The sequence below is a fragment of the Lissotriton vulgaris genome, chromosome 3_1, assembly GCF_964263255.1.
Source record: "Lissotriton vulgaris chromosome 3_1, aLisVul1.2, whole genome shotgun sequence".
NCBI classification, from domain to species: domain Eukaryota; kingdom Metazoa; phylum Chordata; class Amphibia; order Caudata; family Salamandridae; genus Lissotriton; species Lissotriton vulgaris.
In genome coordinates this window covers 476219120-476236098 of record NC_141689.1, presented here as the reverse complement: position 1 = coordinate 476236098, position 16979 = coordinate 476219120, and the positions used below count along the sequence as shown (strand labels likewise).

At 46.3% G+C, this 16979-nt stretch overlaps 1 protein-coding gene across 1 annotated transcript in view; it reads right to left on the bottom strand.

The window, feature by feature from the left end:
• The window catches only part of ERBIN (erbb2 interacting protein), a 710182-nt gene that overhangs the window by 19891 nt on the left and 673312 nt on the right, over positions 1 to 16979 (bottom strand). The window contains exons 15-17 of the mRNA XM_086963488.1: positions 16258 to 16327; positions 15819 to 15918; positions 4697 to 4818 (exon numbers count right to left, since the gene is read on the bottom strand). Of these exons, the coding sequence (XP_086819614.1) occupies positions 4697 to 4818; positions 15819 to 15918; positions 16258 to 16327 (292 nt within the window). The remainder of the gene's footprint in view (positions 1 to 4696; positions 4819 to 15818; positions 15919 to 16257; positions 16328 to 16979) is intronic.

Sequence of the window (16979 nt, the reverse complement as noted above, 5' to 3'; positions counted from 1 at the left end):
GCATACTCAATACCCACGTTGATTGTAGTGTATATGTATTATTGGGTGGAAATGCAAAAGTGACTTTTTTTTTTAAGCTAGACAATTGATGATTTTATTTCCTTATATTATCGACCTTGAGATCTAAGGTCAGGCTGCCATCTAAGGGAACCCCCCTACTCTTAACTTTGCAAGTGTGATTTATTGGCCAAATAAATTAATAGTGGGGAAACTAAGTACATTTTTAGAAGCTGGAATTTTGACTCAGACTAGGAGCTATGTTCGGCCTGCCTTCAGGATCAACCAACTTTGACACATCGAGTCTGTAAACTTCAGTGAGTCAAAGACAGCGTTTTCAGCAGTAATAGCAACTGTTATGCCTGGTAGCTATCTGCGTTATCGACCTCTTGCTTACCAGTGCCATCTACACCTCTCCAAGCCTCTTTGCTTCCTGTCTGTGCGCCCAGAGACACATGCACCAAAGATGCAGCGGGGGATATACACTGATGTTTTACGACACACTATTTTCTTTAGAAAACAGGTCCATAGACTATCAAATTTATAGGCGGACATGTAACCTGTGGTGTAAACTGGGTGCTGTCAGCATATGACAGAGACAAATTATTCTTAACTGGCAACATGTGCCAGGGTTTTAATGTAAACATATTGCATGGAAGCCTCCAATAACTGCATAACATAAAACACACAAGACTGCAACCCACCTATACAAAATATGCATCTACTGTCTTTATTGCAACAAGGCAGAACACCTAAACTTATGAAAATCTTAGATTTACTAATTTACCTCTAAACCATTTTTTATTTTTTTGCTGATTTTTTTTCTGTCGTAATTTGCACCTTGTTAGAACTGGCTATTTCTGGTAAGCTAAGGCTGACGCCAAAGCCAGGCAGAAACCACCATTCTAGTTAGGGCAAGGAAGTCACACGCCAAGATAACCCCTGCTCACCCCCTTGGTAGCTTGGCACAAGCAGTAAGGCTAAACTCGGAGGCAATGTGTAAAGCATTTGCGCCAGCACACAACAGCAACAACATCCTAGGCACACCACAAAAGGGACTCCACACAAGGCTATTATAAAAATAACTTTTGTATTGTAAAAACACATCAGATAAAATCACACATATACATTGTGCCAACTGGCACGGGCAATATTCACATGGGATTATTTACAAGACAGGGCCACATGGGCCACTGTCATAATCAGAAATAGTATTTTTAGAACTTAGAATAAGTAAAGCACCAGATAATAGTTATAAAATACATCCAGTAACTACTGGGAACAGGTACCAGGACCTCACTAGGACCACCTGTACTAAAAGAACAACCACCTAAGTTTCATACAGCACCTAGGGGTATAAACAAGAACACATTACCCATGATGCATGAAACATATTCAGAGGAGTAATAAAGAGAAACACATGATGCATAAACCTACACATTCAGAGGTGTTCAGAACAAGGCACATGATGCATCACAAACACATTCAGAGGTGCAGCGCAAGAAGACACATGATGCCTAAAACATTCAGAGGTGCAGGAATAACACATGATGCAAGAAATCACATTCAGAGGTGCAATAACCATACAATTGCGCAAAAACTCACATAAGCCACCACCTGTGGCAGTGTTTAGGCCAACTGGCCTTGTTGGGGCTAGGACGCCCTGAGTCTCAATGTCAGGGTGCGCTGCCATGCAGCGCCAGTCCAAGCACAAGCATAAACGTAGCAGGTGCCCACTACTTGCTGGGCACCTGTGAATATCCCAAGACCTAAACGGTGCAGCTGCCCCACTAATTGCTGGGCAGCTGGGAACCAGAACTGCGGCAGGGCTCTCACTAGCCCTCAGGAGCAAACTGCACCCACTGCTGCCGCCAAACATGCCCACCGTTGGAGCTCTCAGGCTCTGGCACAAAACATGCCCTCAGGGAGCCTCTCGGGGCTCTGGACTGCGTTGGGGCGACCCGCTGCCAACTGGGGCTGCCCTAATTGCACCACCAATCACTGGACCCCACGGGGCTCTCAAAACACGTTGGGGCGACCCACTGCCAACCGGGGCCGCCCTTGAAGCCCTCACGCCTTAGGATCATCAAGCGCTGAAAGCGCGCCTCACCGCCTGGCCCAGGGTCACTCCAGGGCCGACCTGCACCGCTGATAAATTCAGCGCCTATGCGCCAGCGCTCTCTGCTTCCTCCCTGCCCCGAACGGTCCCGGCAGCCCTCCGCCCGCTCTCAGGTCCTCGGGGAGCTGACTCGGCGCTCCAGCGCGGGGACTCAGGCCAGGGGGGCAGAGATCTTTCACGCAGGATCCCTCGGCAGGGTCAGCTCACTCTCTCCTCGCCGAGGTGCACTTCCATCCCGGCTCTCGGCGGCTCCTCCGGAGGTCCCGATGGACCAGCCAATCACGTCGCGGCACTTGCGACGAGCCTCCTTGTTCACCCGGGAGTCAGCCAATGGCAGTGCGGCTCCCGGGTCAGGCCTACGATGACGCTCCGCTCTTCAGCCAATCACGGCACGACAACGGCAATGACGCTGCGCCGCACGGGCCTATCCAGTCGCGGCGTTGGTGAGGGGGCTCGGCTCTCTCAGCCAATGGGAGCGCAGCGGCTCGATCTTCACCGCGGCAGCCTCCGTTTACGAACGGCAACTTCTGGGGGTATTCCTTGCCCCGCGGAGTGGCGGTGATTATGCGGCAGATGACTTTTGAGGGCGCAGGTCACGGACAGACCTCCCTCTTGGCCTCACAATCGCTCTGGAGCAAGATACACGAGGGGAGGCGCCACAGACCTCCGACCCTCGTTGGGAATGTGCCGATGAGCACACCGATCCCTACCCACGCTCCGCAGTTGAGCACCACACGCTCCAGGTTCAAAACAGCACAATCTGCACAGCGTTCTGGCAAAGCTTTAGGAATAAAAGAGGGAGCAGCCTAGCCCCCAGCAGGAAAATCCTCCAGCATCCAGGGAAAAGTCCACCAGGCGTCCAGGGGCTGGGCAGGGCCCAGGGATTCCCCTGAGCCCCAGCAGCAGCATTCCCCTGGCAGATTCAAGTTAGAAACAAGAACATTTTGGAAGGGGGCACAGCCCCTTCTTATACACAGAAAAGTCTTTGAAGTCTTTGTGTAGGCAGTGTGAGAACCAGCTAGAACTGGTTATAGGGAAGTCCTGTCAGTATCAGGGACAGAGGTAAGAGTCGCCCAGCGGGGGGTGGAGCCAGCATTGTGGTTTGGCAGGCACAGCCCTTCACTATCAGATGCCATCTCCTCCCACTTCCCTAGCAGCAGATGCTGCCTTTCATCAATGGGCTGACTCAGTCAACCTCCTGGGCTCTCCAGCCCGTGTCACCCTCAAATCAGACAGTCAATCCACAAGCAGGCCCAGGCACTCCTGACCCAGGCTCACCAGCCAATCACACGCGAGACACAAATTACACAAATATACCAACTTCTAAAAGTGGCACTTCTAGACTAGACACAGTCATGCCGCATATACCATTTCGCAGCATTCAGTCTCACGAGTTCTCTCATACCAAACTCGCCCCTGCACTCCCCACACATCAGGAACTACCATGGGCATACATATTCCCCATTCTTTCCTATGGGAGGGCAGGTCACTCACCACACATACAAAGAGAGCTCAAGCACTTTACACTGTACCACAGTGAAAAAGTGCGCAGAGGCCTAAAATCACCACCACCAGGTTCCAGAAACAGGCTAGGAAAAAGCAAAAAGTCTTGGGATGAACCTGCCTAAAGGGCCGGGTCCAACACACCTTAACATTTTTCTTTCTGCAGAAATGTTTTTTTCTCAGGTGGAGCAATCTGTTGCCCCACAAACATGGGTTTTTATAGTGTCTCACCGACTCCCATTAGTACAGCCATAAGCCAACCCCAAACTCTAAACTTTGTGCAACAGATAATCCACTATACTTGCAAAAATGTGTGTTTGTAATATTCCAGTGATTCTTTGAATCAAGATGCGGTACTAAGCACATAAATGCATTTTAGGGGGCCTTGTCTAAACTTAGAAGTGATGAAAGATTTGTAAATCATTCCCTAGGTGAGCTCTTGCATCATTTAACAGGTGAGGAGAAACTTTACTGGTTTGGGGAAAAAAGCAAGTTTGTTGACTGACGCAAAATAAAGAAACAAATAGAGGTAATTCCCACTATCATTTTAATCCTAAAGTCGCAGCAACGCCACAGCAATTAACAAAAATACCGAAAGTGTCAGGAAAGGAAAACCCATGCATACATCTCATTATTATAGAATTGTATGTCAACAGAAAAAACATGTTAAGTTCTCTGCGAGCAGTCTCGCTCTTGCCTTAAATGGCCAATTGTTATTTTCTCACGACAAAAAAAACCTTGCATGTGTCTCACCATCTTAAGTAGAACGAATGTTTAATGCCAGTCATCTGTCCTCTGCTCTTAGACTGATTGAGAATTTCACATTTTCCAAAAATAGAAAGGTGAACACTTTAGTGTCTTAAATTATGTAGTGCATTATTTTAAAGGATTAGTTTTGGAAGGGGGTAGAGATGGTCCATTTGAGACCACATTCAAGATGTTGCTCCTTTCAGGTGAACTTAACACAAATAGACTTATGCTCATGGTTTGAGCACAGTAGATGTTAGAAAAACTTCCAGTTACAGAACAATTATTTGAGTAATGCAGAGAAAGGAGAATGCAGAGTTGGACACTAACCCTGGGTGGCACTTCTCTCTCATCCTTGTCTTCATCGCACTCAAATGCCACCTGTGCACGCTGCTTCCTCTGCTCTTCCCACAAGGATGGATTGAAACTCTCGTTATCTGAGACAAACAAAACTGAAGAAACAAAAATTGGAAAAAGTGTTAATAGGTACAATGAAAATGACACAAACTACATCTCAATCAATGTCACACATTAAAAATGGGCCATGCACTTGTTTCCTAAGCTCACAAAGTGTTCCTCTGAAAGGAGTCATAGGTAGCATTTGGGATGGCTGTAACATACGACAAGCACAAAGGAACAGCGAGCCAGTCAAACTCCCTTCACCGGCTTCTCTAAACCACAGGAGGAAAACCCCTTTGAGTCTTTTTATGAATGTCACCATTCAGCTTTACAGCCTTTCGTTTACCAGATCTCAATACACAAAACACCATGAAACTATCTTATTACTACGAAGAGATACTTGTATATTAAATTCCGGATGCCTTTCTTCGTCTTCAGATACTGCTCCACCAATGGATATTTACATCCACATAACACAACACCTCCGACAACTCCACTGGCTTCCAATCAACAAGAGAATCACCTTCAAGCTCCTCACTCATGCCTACAAAGCTCTCCACATCACAGGACCAGAATATCTGAACAACCGCCTCGCATTCCACATATCTGCCAGACAACTCCGCTCCGCCCAACTCGCCCATGCCTCCATCCTACGGATCCACAGACGAGAACTGGTGGAAGGTCCTTCTCCTACCCCGCTGCCAAGACTTAGACACCCTGCCCCTCCACCTCAGGCAATCCGCTGCATTGACCCAATTCAGGAAGGACCTCAAGACCTGGCTCTTTGACTGAACCCCACAACCAGATGGATTAACCCCCCTCTCCCCCTCAGCGCCTTGAGACCCTCACGGGTGAGTAGCCACGCTCTACAAACCACTGATTGATTGACCCTTGAGCATATGGGGGAGTACAATGAGAAAACTGATGCCCTTAGTGGTCAGAGTCTGTTAGACATATTCACGTCCTTACATTAGAGGGCACATTGAGGAGCACAGCGTGAGGTGGCAGGGTATGGGTCTCCTGCGTCTCAAGGCCTTAGTGGCTCATTTGGACAGAGAAAAAAGAAGGACACGGTGAAAGAAGAATATAAAAGGGGTAAACTCTTTGCACTTCTGTTTAAAAACTTGCAGCCTCTGTATAGAAGGTAGGGATGGAATGCAGATAATGGGACCCAACTGGTCGGGGAAGACTGAGAGGTCCAGGACCATGGGGGCCACACCCAGAGGATGAATGTTGGTACTGTCACGGGAAGGGGCACTGAGTGAGGTATTTCCCCAAGAAGAGGAACAGAGACCCTAGACTCGATGAGAAGATTCTACTTCACCCTTCACGGGACCTTTGCTGGCACCGCATCAGGCTTCCATGATCTGAAACTCTGTCTCTTTTGGCTCCATTAAAGATGAAGACATGTTTCTTCTCAGCCATCAAGCCTTAAATAATCTTTTTGGCTGTGACCTTCTGTGTAAAATGAGAGCCATACTTTATTGTGATCTTAAAAGAATGTACCCTTTTCTCACAAATGTTAAGGTCCGCATCATTTGCTTCATACCAGCCACCGTCTCACCTGAAGAAGCTGGACTTGATATACCATCCATGCATATGGTCTAATCACCCAAATGAAGTTGGTCGGCTGAAGTCCGCTCACTTTGTCCGTATCACTTATTGTACTGACCGTCCTTTCCATGCAAATGGCAGCACCCTCGTCCATGGACCCCTATTATTGAGTCTTTTCTACTCTTACACTTCCCATGAAAAAGCCCGAACCTTTGCCAGATTGTGACCCACAGTAAGTTTTGTGCAGGACCTTAAAGCAGTAAACAAATTTGTCATCCCAGTGGTCCCCAATCAAGCTACTATTCTTAACACTATCCCTGCAAGTGCCACCCACTTTACCTCGGTGAACCTTTGGTGTGCCTTTTTCTCTATCCCAGTCCACCCTGATTTTTAGTTCTTATTTGCATTCACTTTTGAGTGTCATCAACTTTGTTGGACAAAATTCCCAATGGGGTATTGTGAAAGTCCCATCATCTTTTACGGGTATACTTAAGGAAGATTTGCAAGATCTTGAGCTCTTGGGGGACTCTGTTCTGACACAGTACGTGGATGATATTTTGTTGTCCAGTACCTCTGCTGAAGTCTCCCATTCTGACTCTCTTGTCCTACTCTCTGAGCTTGCTTAGCAGGGCCACAAGGCAACACTCTCCAAGCTTCGGTTCCATGTCAAACCCTGTGCTTTTACCTCTGTGACACCTTATCATGTGCAAGTGGTACTGACCATTCCTAAGCCTACTAACAAGTGCACCAATTTTTGAGTGCTGCTTGATATTGTTGATCTCAAATGTCATGCTCATTGCCAAACCATTGTGTGAGCTGATTTCTGACAGTGCCCCAGACCCACTATGGTGGACACCTTCAGGAGAGGAGGCTTTTACTACCCTTAAGCAAGCATTGGCCACTGCCCCTGTATTAGGTTGCCATGAGTATCAACAAATATTCACAGTGTACTGGCACAAGCATAAAGGAGTGGCCTCACTCTGCCCTTTTCAGACAGAGACCATTGGACTACTAGTCTGCTCTCCGTGTGGACCAAGGCACCCTTGCTGTGCAAGTTGTGATATTATCCTAGGACACTCATTGACTATTGCTGGACCACACGCAGTGGCAACACTGTTCTTCTTTCCAGTACACAGCATCTCTCAGTCCAGCACCTTACGTGCTATGAACAGGCCCGGCTTGGAGACAAAAATCTGACAATAGTTAAGTGCACCAATCTCTCCCCACTGTGGAGGATGGTAAACCTCACCACTGCACCCAAGTTGTGGCCATTTCTACCACTCTGCATCCATACCTTACTAGACACATCCTTGTCTAATGCTGATTACATCCTTTACACTTATGTTTCTGCTTTGTGAGAGGAGATTGGTGCTTTGTGCGTTATCTACACTGTGTGCTCACAATCAGCTGTGATAGATGCTGCTGCCCTCCCACAAGCTTGCAGCACCCAGTTTGCAGAATTGGTTGCCCTCACTAAAGCATGCAAGTTGTCTGCTGTAATTTGTGCCTCTATTTACATGGACTCTCATTATGCTTTTAATGTTTGGTATGCTCTCCCCCATGCAGCTCCACCACTAATTGCTGCCTGCTGAGTCCCTTGAGCTCTCCGTTTGCTGGGTGTTCGAGGCCCTCCTCCACCCACAGGCTCCTGCCTACACCTCATTCTTGGTGGTCCATTGGAAGAGCACTCTGCTGTTCTGCCTCTTTTGGCTTTTTCTGTGCTCTCTTGTCTCTCTCTGTTCTCTTGTTGTCCATGCCGCTGCTCCCCAGCGGCTCCACACCCCTCCAGTATGTCCTTCCCCTCCTGCCTCCTAGCTGACCGCCCTCTCCCCGAACCCCTACTTAATGGTGGTCGCTGCGCTGCAAGAAATGATAGACCACTGTCCTGGTCAGTGTGACTGTTCTCCCCCGTGCAGCTCCACCACTTTCTCTCTCTGCTCTCTTCTTTCTCATTTCTCTCTTCGCTCTCTGTTCTCTACGCGCACCCCGCATTGTCCATGCTGCTGCTTCCCCGGCAGCCCTTTCCCCCCTCCAGTGTGCTCTTCTCGCCTCCCAGGTGACCGTCCTCCCCCCGACCTCTAGTTAATGGCAGTCACTGCACAACCTTCCTAGAGGACCTCGCAAACATAGGACTGAAGCAACTGGTCACTGCCCCTACGCACACAGCGGGACACACACTCGACCTCATATTTTCGGAAGGAGACAGCATCTCCAACAGCAACACCACAGAACTTCTCTGGACAGACCACAACTGCATCCACTTCTCCTTCAGAAATCCCACCGTACACAAGCACCCTCACCGCCTCCACAGTAGAAGCTGGAACAAAGTCCCCAAAGACCAGCTCACCTCCGCCCTCATCAGCACCCCATAATCACAAGTGCAGCGGAAAAAAGCTGAATCAACCAACTCAAATAAGGTGCCTTCCAAGGAACACACAATGTAGCTATTACACAGGGTCTTTCCGTGCAGGAGTGTATCTATGACAAACTGATTGGATGCCATAAAACCTCAAATGAGTTTCTATATTATTCTACAGCAGATCAAAACAAACAAAGTAGCAATCTTTGTAACACCAAAAGGCAGCTTCTCCCGACAGACAGGAGGAAGATTTTGCATTCAATGAGTATATGGGGAGAGGAAGTGATAATGATTCTCAGGACTAAGACTAATGACCATCAGGGGGATGTAGGATTCAATTCTATGAAGTAGCCTTCCAATGGTCAAAATCTCAACGTCATCTGAAACCTTACGATCAAGAGAAAAAAAAATAGGCCCAATAACCAATGAATAATAGTAATGAGGGACAGACAGAAATAAGATGGTATGTTTAGCACTCAAGGCTACAACCACAAATAGATAATGAGCAAACGACATTGGCGCACTCTACTGCCAAGTGGAGCGAATTGAGACAAGAGCACCCAAGAGGTTAAGTAATAGTTTGCAGTCTTGAAATGTCTGCTACAGTTACGCCTGTCAGGCAGCTGAGACACAAACATATCATCACCAAGCAACGGACCTGTCACCAGGAGTACACACTGCAGAATGGGGACATGCAGCAAGAAAAGCAGCCAGAGAAACGGAAGTCGAATAAAGTGGACTGAAAGCAAGGTCTAGTCAAAAAGAAACCAGTGCAACTAAAAACAAAGATGGACGTAAATTGAGAAACTGCGAGATGATTAGAAAGCACGAGTTTGACACTGACCACCGAAGGTGCACTCCTTTAAACCACCTTTCAGCTGTAATTTCTGTGTGTGGCTTCTTGAAAAGGGCTCTAGATTCAGGATGGTGGTAGATACGAGTGACTCAGCATGACAGCGGTTGGGATGGGAGTGACTGGCCCACACAACTCTTCCTCTCAGCTGATGAGTTGCAAAGGTTGGCTCCGACTACCCTCAGTTTGGGCATTGTGTGTCTTAAGGGTTGTACGATTTGAGACCTAGCATTTATAGAGAGTGTTCAATTGCTCTCTTTATTTCTGAAGTCTTATAGGACTGTAACGCTGCCTAACTTTACAGTCCCCTCAGACATTTGTGAGATTCCACTGAGGACTGCACAGACCTCGAGTCACTGTAATGCCTGTGGAAGTGACAGCACATGCCCTTTGATCTGGTGATATCATAGTAAGTGACAAAATGTGAACTTAGAAACCTCTCGGCAAAAATTATCACAGGAAGTGACAGTGGCACGACCTAGGAATTCCGATTGTTCAAAAAACAACCCTGCTGCATGCATGCATCGAAAGAACCCAAAATATATACTTGTTGACTATAAGAAACATAGGAGTAGAAGATCTTGACTCTGTAGAAAAAAAATCGACAAAATGTGTCAGTTGATTAACTATTGCCGCTGACATCTGCTCTGATTTGCAGGACACAAGTTAGAATCCCTGTAAGGCCAAGTCATCCTTCCACCCTTCTGAGTTCGGGACCCTACGTGCCCTTAATTAGGTAATTGTAACACATACAACAAACTGGTGTTCAAAACGACTCTAGTGTGGTCAGAAGTACTATATAAAAACAGGTTATTATATATCCACTGTCTATTGTGCAGGTGCAAAGTTGCGCACTTAATGCACTCCGTAACAGACATAAAGTGCACACTGCACACCTGTAAGTGAAATACTCCAGCTTCCGAACGTCCTTCATACAGTAACCGTGCTCTTAGTTGAGCTCCCTGTATATCTCTTCAGCATCTGGTGAAAGTGTTGCCGCTGACCCTGTCAGATTTGATGAGTAGGTCCCATTTGCTAGTCGATATTGAATCTGACCTTTACCAGCGAGGTCTGGAGATGGTGTATTCATGCTGGTTGAACCTGTATGGTGACCATGTAGCCGGCACCTTGCACAGATAACATAACTCTTTCTTAATTTGACCTATTCACAAACACAACATTTTCTCCATAACGAAGTAGATATTGCAGATTGTCTGACTGGTGGTCCGTGTTGATGTATGACAGTGATTCATTCCATCCATGGACTACAGGGGCAAAAGTAAACCTGAGGTAAATTGTTGGCAAAGCTGAAATACATTACAGTGGGCGTCTCAGATGGCCGCCCTGCCTGCTTATACAACAAATCCACTGTTCCAGCGCCAGCCGGAGCTTTAAGAGCTACTGCGCGACGGTGCATAGGATAGGTGCATGAACTTCAATGGACACACTCCGTGACACCGCGCCATTCGAGTTCACAGGCTGGCATTGGCAGTTGGCATGCACCGAGCACTGATGATGTTACTAAAGCTAAAGCCCGTGCGTGCAAGCAGTCACTACCAGCCCGCGACCACAGCTTTCTCGTTTGCTTTCTCACCCGACGTGGCCAAGCCGGCCCCACTCGTCCAAGTGTAAATTAAAGTAGGCGGCTGTTAGTGCACGTGTGCATTCTCCGTGATGCTACCCGTCCGCCCTCTCCCACCACCCAGCAGCGCACAGGGTTTGTTTTTAAACCAAAGTGGAAGTCAATGAATCTGTCTTATCTAATCAGTTTATAATGTATCTAGTCTAATATGAACCACCACTTTTGTGACAAATAATGGGAGCCAGGGTCGTTGGCAAGGCTCACAACACGCCCAGGGGTTGCAGTTGTGACCCCTGGTGACCACCATTTGAGCAGTGGAGAAGCTGCACAGAGGCCCTGCTCTCGCAGTCACATCACAGCTCACACCGTCCATCACGTACGTGCTTAACTCACTATGATCATGTACTTCACACCAGCTGCTGCTCCTCGGGACTGGAGTAAGTAAGGAGACAACTGGGAGGGAAGGACGAGCATATATTTGCTTGGAAAAAGGCAAGGTGGGAGATTCGAGCGTGTAAAGAGAGAAGGTCGTCTTGGCTTGGGCATACATTTAGCAATTTCATTGTTTTGGCTTTAAGACAATTCGAGGCCAAGGAACAATAGCCCCATAAAAAGCCTATGAATAAAAAAACAAAAAAACATATCCATTAACATATGAAATTAATCAAGTGAAAATATTTAAGTAGCCTGTGTAAGTCGCAGGGAAAGCGCTCTGCTTCGAGGAGCACTATCAGGCCAGTAGGCTATTGACAGCTATTAGAGGGGGTTCATGAGCAGCCGCTAAAGGGGACCAGGAGGCACTTCCCACTGACAAATAATCCTGCTGAATTAAATCACACAAGAAATACACCCTGCCAATACTAGTCTCCGAAGCAATATAGGAAAAGCAGGCATGAAAATCTTGAATGTGAGCAAGTATTCAACTGGAGTCCGTCCATTAACATCTTTAGCAGTGGAGCGATTGCAAGAAGCACTTGTACTGTGAATACTTTTAGCACTAATCACTCCTAAAACCTGCACCATCTCTTGGTTGGAGAGCCCTTTCACAATGCAGCAACTAAGCAAAATTGTGTGAGACTGTCACAAGGCTAACACTTGATGCAATGTTCTCAGAAAGTATCAAGCACTTTACATGTATCTATCAACAGGCAATTAAGCACTACCTAATGCGACCGTAATCAGCTAAGTGCTTGAGGATTTGCAGAGCTAAGACCTAGCTAGTCCATGGACGTAAACAAGAATAGCCTGTTTGCATACATTGTACCAGGCTAAACACCACATGTTCCAGATAATATCTAGATTAACACGACAAGCTTGTTACATTGAATCCATACAGTGCTTTCAATACCATAGTCAACCAAGGAGCCGCATTGAACTGCGTTCTCAGCCAATCTCTGTATTTTACTGAAACCTCTCCTCAGGTGTGTTATGGGCAAGAGTAACCTACAAGCAGCGACCTGTTTCCTCATAAAACATGAGCAAGTGTATGAAGACTAGACTGAAGCACCAAATTCTCAATACATTCTGAACAAACAGCTACTGTTTGTGCACATACACTGTAGCCGGTCAAGCGCCTCCGCTTCCCTGGAGTATACATGGTATATATAGCACTGTGTATCCTTATTACCTTCCCTGGCACATCCTATGAGCTTTTCACAGGCGAGATGCACAGCCCGGATCATGGAGTCTACAGATTGACGAGGGATCTAACAAGCCAGTAGATTTAGGGATTAGGGCTACCGAGTCCTCGAACGCTGGGATACAACAAGCAGTGAGGAGCTGCCCTGCTGAACACTACCCGATTCTTAAAGCTGATGCTATAAGCAGCGAGCAGTTGCCCTACTGAACACTACCCACTTCTCTAACACTACAAAACCACAAGCAGCGAGGGGCTGCCCTGCTGAACGCTACCCAATGCCAGGAAAATAGCTACCCAAAAGCAGGTTGGTCCCCAAATGTTAAATGTATTTAAAAAAATAACCCTCACGCCTTACCATTCCACACAATTCTCAACACATGCATGGTACTTTTAATTGCAGTTCGATATCTTACTTGCATTTATATAATTTATCAATCATTGGTTGTTTTTATCTTTTGAAGGGAAGCAATTAAACAAGAGAGGGAGACAACACAGCTTTTATGACGGGCATCAATAGTCAGAATTCGCAACAACTGAGTGAGATTTACGGATGTGTCCAAATTCCAAGCCTGGAATTGTACGTTTGAGTGAAAATAGGTCGTACTCCCGATAGATTCATAATCCAACTAGTATTATGACATCTTTAAGAGCTTGAGCAAAATTAAACAGCAGTCCGTTTTCAAGCAAATAAATTTAGGATTAATGATTCAGGAACAGCGTTATGGTCCTTACGGCTAATATAAATGAGGGTGGGTCTCAGCACAGAGGCGCGTGCCCAGCAGGGCCTTTCCCTGCTTCCTGCAATTAATGTCTGTCACATATGCGCATAGTCACTCCTCTAACGGCCTCAATGCGCTTCCACCAGTGTATATTTATGGTTTATGACTGATATATAAATACAAATAATATATCAAAATGTAATGAAAAGTTCCTTGCATGTTTTGAATATTGTGTGGCAAGACAAGGCACGAGGGGTATTTTATGAGGTATTATTTAATGCAAACAATGAAGTGACACACACCTATCTCTATAGCAAACTAACATTTCAAAGTTTCTAAGGACTCCAAACTGATAGAGAACTTGTATGTCAAAAGAGGTACATGCCTTCTTAGCAGTGGGTGCAACCTGTTCAGCCTCTGTATACTGGGCACCACCATCTTCGTCGAATGAAAGGGGCCGGGTGAGTGATGCACGTTTGCTTATACGCTGAGCAGCTAACTGCTCATAACTGTGTAAGACTGTGTGACGCAATTTCCAAATCACAGCTGTCCGCAAGCATGACTTGATTATCAGCTCCTAGATATTGAAGTCCCTTTCTATAGGTTTATATTTAAAGTAACAGATGAGATTGCCCCTTTCTTCATTCTTTTTGAATGCAAAGCATTGAAAAACAGTAAAAGATCAGCTGTGTTACACAATAGTATGTATTTCTATGTGGTGCTTCCAGCCACTGATCCGGCCTCGCAGCACCATCAGGTTTAGTACTTCTTTCCTAGCAGTGGCCGCCCCGAAGGGGCCCTTGAGGGCCGACACCATAATGGCAGCCAGAGCCCGACAAGGAACAGAACTGGTTCACGCCGCCAGGAAGTGCTGCGCGGCAATGCATGCACCTAAGTGGGGCCAGGCGGGGGTTTGTATCCCCCAATAAGGGCACCCCCTTCCCTCCCCCCCTTTCCAAGTGCAATGACGAAAAGAGGAAAAGGGGGATATGAGGCGACATCCAGCTGTTGGAGCGGCGCCGAGAATTTTGGTGCCTCGTAATATTGGAGAAGTTTCACTTGAACGTTTCAGGTAGGAGGTGGACCCGACATCAAAACACCGCTAAGTCACTGAATATGGTCTTGGTTGCATAACTGAGAGCCCAAAACCGTGACTCCAGGATCACATTGTGCTGAGCAAGTGGAAAAACCTGGCCCCAGCCCTGGAGCAAAGCGGCAACAGACAGAGGTGGCCAAAGCACTGTGCCCAGAACCGGTACTATGTTCCCCCACTGTCAATAGTGGGACTCCCGCATGGCTCACCCTGGTAACAGTCTACTGACTGAATGACCATTCAAGGTTCAAGTTTAGGTCCTTCTCCGCTGCTGGGCCTGGCTACCCGCCTAACACATTCATTCTAAGTTCTGTTGGTCTGTTTTGCTCACGAAGCAAGAGTAATTCTTTAAACCTGAGGTACTTGGAGTGCGCTGCAGTGTATGATTGTTGCATCTGTTCATTCACTCCTGGTTGTTTTTGCACAGGACTCCGCTGGTGCTCATTCGGACGCCAGACAAGGAAGCCGCGGGGATCTGTTCTGCAGGAGTTAAAGGAGCTACACAGGGCCACAGTAGAGCTAATGCACAACTAAGATAACAGGCACATGGCTGTTTCATCGTAGCATTTCTAAAAGCAAACTGGATCAGTTATGAAAGATGATGTGTTTTTTTTGATTATTCAAGACCGCATGTGATTGAGATTACCAGGGGCAGCATGAAAGTGGTAAATGGTAATAGACCGCGAGAGGAAGAGAAAATGCAAAGAAAATGCTTCGGTACTCAATTTCGCTTTTTTTTTTTAATCATACCAGGTCCGATGACGAGAGGGGAGCTATTAAAAGATTGCAGGAGCTAAAATCAATAAACGAACAGACTCTGCAAGGTCCGCTGGCTGGAGCTTTCATTCTGAAGACTGATATAGCCAGCAGTTCATCTTAAAGTGCCCGATTTCCAGAAAATCTAGAATCAACTACTCCCTAAGAATTATTTCCAGTGACAGGGTCTTACCCCATGAACCAAAGGCATGCAACCACAGAGCTGCCAAACACCAGACGTTTTTGAACCTGAGCAGTCATCCACTACGCTTTGAAGTTTCCCTCTAAAAGACAAACAAAATTCTATTAAAAAAAAGAAAAGATGTCTCACATTCCTGAGACGTCCATTTTGAATAGCCGGGCCTTTGACGTCTAAAACCTATAGAAATTGAGGTTCTGTGACAAAAGCCCATTCTTTAGGGTCTGGCTTGAGCGGCCATCACTTTGGACGGCCAATGCAGGCTTCAGACATTTTGTCCTTAAAGAGATTACTCCTACCGTCCTCTGTCCTCGGTTGCTGGGGGAACATGTAGTTTGTGAGAACCGTTTTCTGTGTCTCCGAGTCCACTTCCTTTTGCAGGGGGATGAGCGGCTTCGACTAAAAAAAAAGGGAAAGCGCATGATTAAACATGTTACATGGGAGAACAGATTCTCAAGAATCTACATGATTCACGAGCGCTACTCAGTGCCTGGGTCTACTCCTGGAACTATAACTAGCTGCTATGGAAGCGTCGATTTCACAGTGCTGTGCCCGATTCACAAGCTGCACCTATTCTACAACACAAACATTTCTACATTTATCGTTACTATATAAATGTCAATTTGCGACTACTTCTAAAATGCAGACATCACAAGCAAGGCGTAGAGTTTAACAGAGAGGAACACTGAACTTGGGCGAAATAACTGAGATTTTACAAAGATACAGAAAAACACCCACCTGATTGTCGGACAACCACATAGCAGTCAGCTGTTGCAGCTTTGTGAAGCTAAAGGGCAAATTCTTCAGCCTGAGAACAACAGAATTGGAGTTTAGAATTTAAAAAAAATGCAATCCACTTAAGTGTTAAGCCTCACGCTGCACTTGCAAACATAAGAACTCATCAGAGTCGAGACTGAAAGAGATGCTTAACAGAGCCACATTTTTAAAACATCAGTTGTTGGACATGAGAATGTTCTCATATCACATCTTTCTGTTGTGATATTAATCTGTTTTAGGGTTTTCTAGGGCGTCGTTGAAACGATTGGTACTAACAAACACGTTACTTTATTCAGTAATGGTCTTTCTGATGAATACTCAATCTAACCCCAGATTAATAACTTTTGGAATATTCCCTAAAAACAAACTGGATCTGATTTTTATTATCTATGCTCCCCGCAAACCAGCAGGTGGCGCCAGATGGCTCTGCCATGACATTACACCGCCCTGAAAGTGACGGAATGGAGCAACATGTAAGCGAACACCTGCAAACTGACGTCTGTTTCCTAATCGTTTTCCTTCTGCACATTAATATTGGTGCACCTGGAATAACCTGCAAGTTACACGGTTAGTCAAAATCTATCCTGGTACCTTACAATTTTTATTTATTTATTTATTTTTGATACTTGTAAAGCGCTGCTTATACCCTCAGGCGTCAAGGCGCTCAAACCATTATTGAAAAA